At 36.1% G+C, this 4514-nt stretch overlaps 1 protein-coding gene across 1 annotated transcript; it reads right to left on the reverse strand.

Annotated features, from left to right (window-relative positions):
* Positions 1-374: 374 nt before the first annotated feature.
* Positions 375-1988, reverse strand: LOC105628051 (pectinesterase). The gene is given in 4 exon segments (XM_012209404.3): positions 375-763; positions 766-1341; positions 1344-1394; positions 1871-1988. Coding segments are annotated over 4 exon segments (1134 nt in total).
* Positions 1989-4514: the final 2526 nt, after the last annotated feature.

A 4514-nucleotide genomic window follows, 5' to 3' on the forward strand; every position in this document is an offset into this window, starting at 1 on the left:
CTGATAGCCAATATTCATCAAAGCCCCCAAAAGAAGTTTCAAAAGTGATGTTTTTACGTTGCAAGTACTTGGTTGAATCACCACAAGAGGATATTCTCAAAGTGGTTTGATATCAAGCTAGTGTCAGTTAAGATGGTTCCTTGTTAGATGAAAGTGATTTTACTAAAGAAACAAAGGCTGTATGTTTTGATGTTAGCAAGAGGGATTTTAAAAAGCAACTTCAGAACATGTGGATTGTCTAGCTTGTTAGAATAAAATCTGATTATGATCCTGGTATCTGAATTTGATCCTAGTATTTGAATCTAATCCTAGTGTGTCTAATTCTGATCCTAGTGTATCTGATTATGTATCTTATTATATCATAATGTATCTCATTATAATTCCTTGTACACGTATATAAAGGGTGTTGTATAATGTAAATCACACAGCAATATAATATAAATTCCTTCTCATTTTACCCTATTTGCAGTATTAGAACCTGCTCCACTATTTTGATACTCTCTATATGTCAATGTGTCAAGAGCAAAAGATTTGTTCCATGCAAGCCAGCTTACTAGGTCAATAATATCACTCATATCAGTTTGCATTATGATAGTCCTTGAGTATAGCTTCCATGGTCTGCCTAAATAAGTACGAAAACTACTTATCACTTCTTCTAATTCTTTAGTTGCACTTATTCTACATTTTTTAATAACTATGCTTGTAGACCCATTAAGAGTTTTATGAACTTGTTCAGTGAGCATATTCTCTTATTTTGGATTGAGGCGCGGGCTTTGATGTCAGAATCTTGGATAACAACTGTTGCATCTCCAAATATGAAATTTATAGTACCCATAATAATACATTTGACATAGAATTGGCGACCTCCATGTACATAGAGAGTGTCTGGATATCCTATAAAGGCACAATGATAAAATGTTGATTAATCTGAATCGACCTGCAAAGCAACAGCTTGCTCCTTTGATGATCCAAAAATTTTTTCAAAGGTTATGTCTTGGGCTAAGAACCCCTTCGCCTTGATGCCTATAATTACAAAGTAGAATGTGGAGCCATCATCAACCTTATTCTTATTTCTAGCGATTATGGTCTGTTCGCTCCCATCACCCAAAAACATAATATTAGTTTTCGAACTTGGCACCACCATTGTTTCTCTATAAACCCCTACTTTAATCTTCATAATATATCTTGATGTAACTCCTGATGGTGCATTATTTACTGCATCCATAATTGTCATGTAAGTTCCACTCCCATCAGCTGACACAATCACATCAGGAGTTAATTCGTCAACTAACACAACTACATTAGGAGTTAATCTTCTAGCCTGTAGTATCCTACGGTCCTTGCTGACATCCATTTAGGCCATTCTACTCCATCTTCTCCCTCAAGCTTTCTTTCTAATGAAGTTTTTCCTTATTATTAGCCATATCCATGCCAATCATGTGCTTAATCAAATCTAAGGCATTTATAAGGTTGTTAAAGTGATTGGGAGGAGTAAAAACCTTGCAATCCTTAGGCAAGTCATAAGCTTTTGTAAGATTAATGTCAAGACTAGTCTTTAGTGCTTCACAAACACATTTTATATTAAAATGGAGAATAGATTCAAAACCAGCGCAACATGAAGCATCTAATGGAACTCTACTTCCAGTCAATAAGGTAAGCAATCCACCATGTCATATATAATGGCATGGTGATTCAACAGGTGATTATGCATTTTCGTAATGGCAGGAATGCGAACAATTGGCTAGCAAGGCCAAGATGGAAATAAAGAATAGAAATCTCATTTTTAATGATGGAAGATGAAAGCAAAGTGCGAGTATTGATGTTGGTTGATGTTCTTGTTCTTGTTTCTTTCTTTCTTTGATCACACCACCTGCAGTTCCTCTAATCAAACCACCTACCTCAGACTCTCCTCCTGCTCCTATTGATCCATTTGCTCTTACAGGCGATCTCCTTTCTTCTTCCAACAATGCTCCTCCGGCACCTCCCATCCCTGCTGACACTCTTCATAAGGTTCGTACTTTTTTTGGTAGAGTAGTCAGACCTAATATTCGTTTTAATGATTATTATTATTATTTTGCTCTTGCAACCCTTCATGAACTTACCACCTTTAAAGAAGCCTCCATTGACCCCCTTTGTCAGAAAGCTATGAATGAACAATTAGAAGCACTTACTAAAACTGACACTTAGGACTTAGTTGATCTGCCTCCAAGTAAATCTATTGTAAGTTGTAAGTGGGTGTATAAGATCAAGACTCGTGCAGACTGGAGTATTGAACAGTATGAAGCACGCTTAGTTGCAAAAGGATACACACAAGAATATTGCATTAACTATGAGGAGACTTTTGCTCTTATTGCTCGCCTTACCTTTGTACGAGCTCTTATTGCTATTGCTTTAGCTCGACAATAGTCTTTTTATCAGATATTAAAAATGCTTTTCTTGTTGGGGACTTATTTGAAGAGGTATATATTAAACCTCCACCTAGTTATCCACACTCTCCTCATCAAGTGTGTCATCTTCGGAAAGCACTCCATGGTCTCAAATATGCACCGTGAACTTGGTTTTTGAAGTTCAACTTTATTCTGGGCCAGCTTGGTTTTCATTTTAGTACTTATGATTCAGCCCTCTTTCATCGTCAAACCAACTCTGGATTGGTCATTGTTTTACTTTGTGTGAATGATATGATTATCATTGGAGATGATACTTCGGGCATTCGTGATCTCAAACTCTCTCTAAGTTAAAAGTTTGAGATGAAGGATCTTAGAAGTGAATTCTAATTCTAATGGTTACTATCTCTCTCTGACTAAGTATGCCTTAGATTTGATTTCAAAATCTTTTATCTCAGATAACACCATTGTTCAATCTCCGATGGAAGAAAACTAGGAACTTAGCGCTCTTGGTGTGGAACCTCTTCGTGATCCTACTTTATATTGCTAGCTGTTTGGTAGTCTTATCTATCTTATAGTTACTCGACCAGATAATGCTTATGCAGTGCATCATGTTAGTTTGTTCATGACCTCTCCTCAAACTGTTCATTTTGCTGATGTACTTCGAATTCTACGATATGTCAAAGGCACTATCTTCCATGGTTTATTTTATTCATTCTCTTCATCACTACAGTTGACTGCCTCTTTTGATGCTGATTGGGATAGAGATCCTTCGGATCGATGATCCACGACTGGTTTTTGCTTCTTTCTTAGTGATTCTCTCATATCTTGCCGAAGCAAGAAACAAACCATTGTTTCTCGCTCTAGCACTGAATCTGAATATCAAGCTCTTGTCGATACTACTACTGAGTTGGTTTGGTTATATTGGCTACTTGAGGACATGGGTGTTTCCTTGATAACACCCACTCTTATTCACTATGACAGTCAAAGTGCTATTCATATGACACACAATGATATCTTTCATGAACAAACAAAACATATTGAGATCGATTGTCATGTTACTCGCACTCATCTGACTCATGGTTAATAGGTCCTGATCAGAGCTAAAGATTTAAGAAAATAATATTATGCTTTTGGTGAGAATGAACCATTAAGTTCTGTTGTAATTTTTTCCTCCTTTTTCCAGTACTGCATAATTCTTGAATTTAAATACAAAAGAAATAACTGACTCGTCCTAAATTTCTGCAACAACCACTTGAAATTAGGACTCTACTACCACAACCACTTGAAACTAGGACTCTAGCAACGTGCACAACTAAATAGTTGGCATTTATTTAAAAAGCAAAATAATGGTTAACAAACTTTACTCATTCCTTACTAATAGTAGATCAAGTCTTCATGCAGTCGATCCATAAATCTCGGACATGTCTTGATCTTCGTGGCTTAATAGTGGCACCCTTCAATTCATTTTCGTCTCATCTTCTGATCAGCTTGCAGACATCTTCACAAAATCCTTTTTTGCTTTGGCCTTCCAATGTCTACTTTCCAAATTTAGATTGGTTTCCAGTTACCCACCTGAGTAGTGTATCTCATTATGATTCCTTGTACACTTATATAAATGATGTTGTATAATGTAAATCACACGGCAATACAATACAAATTCCTTCTCATTCAACTTAGTTGATGTTGTCCTGTTTCTCGATGCAAACGAGTCATTTTCTGTATCAGCTGGAGAATATTCAGGATTCAGGCCAATTGTATCTACTTCGATGATGATCCATATTATAACTATTTTTATTGTGGAAAACCTTATGGGAGTTACGACATTGAGGTTTATAGTCTTGAGGATCACAGCATCTAACCCCTTCATCCTTTTGTCCTCTAGAAGATTAAGACTGCTCCTATTTGGCTCTTTAGCAGCCCATAATCCGAGTTATGTTTAATTTTTTAGAAGTTCAATCTTTGTTATTTTGTTTGTCTATTTTGGACTCTGAGCATAATCTCTTTAGTTAATTAATTTTCCCATAATCCAAATATTTGCAGTTGGGCAACTAAATATGGACTCTGAGCCTAATCTCTTTAGTTAATTAATTTTCTCATAATCCAAATATTTGCAGTTGGGCAACTAAA

The sequence above is a fragment of the Jatropha curcas genome, chromosome 1 (assembly GCF_041381405.1).
Source record: "Jatropha curcas cultivar XTBG-Jc1 chromosome 1, XTBG_Jcur_1.0, whole genome shotgun sequence".
Taxonomy (NCBI): Eukaryota; Viridiplantae; Streptophyta; class Magnoliopsida; order Malpighiales; family Euphorbiaceae; genus Jatropha; species Jatropha curcas.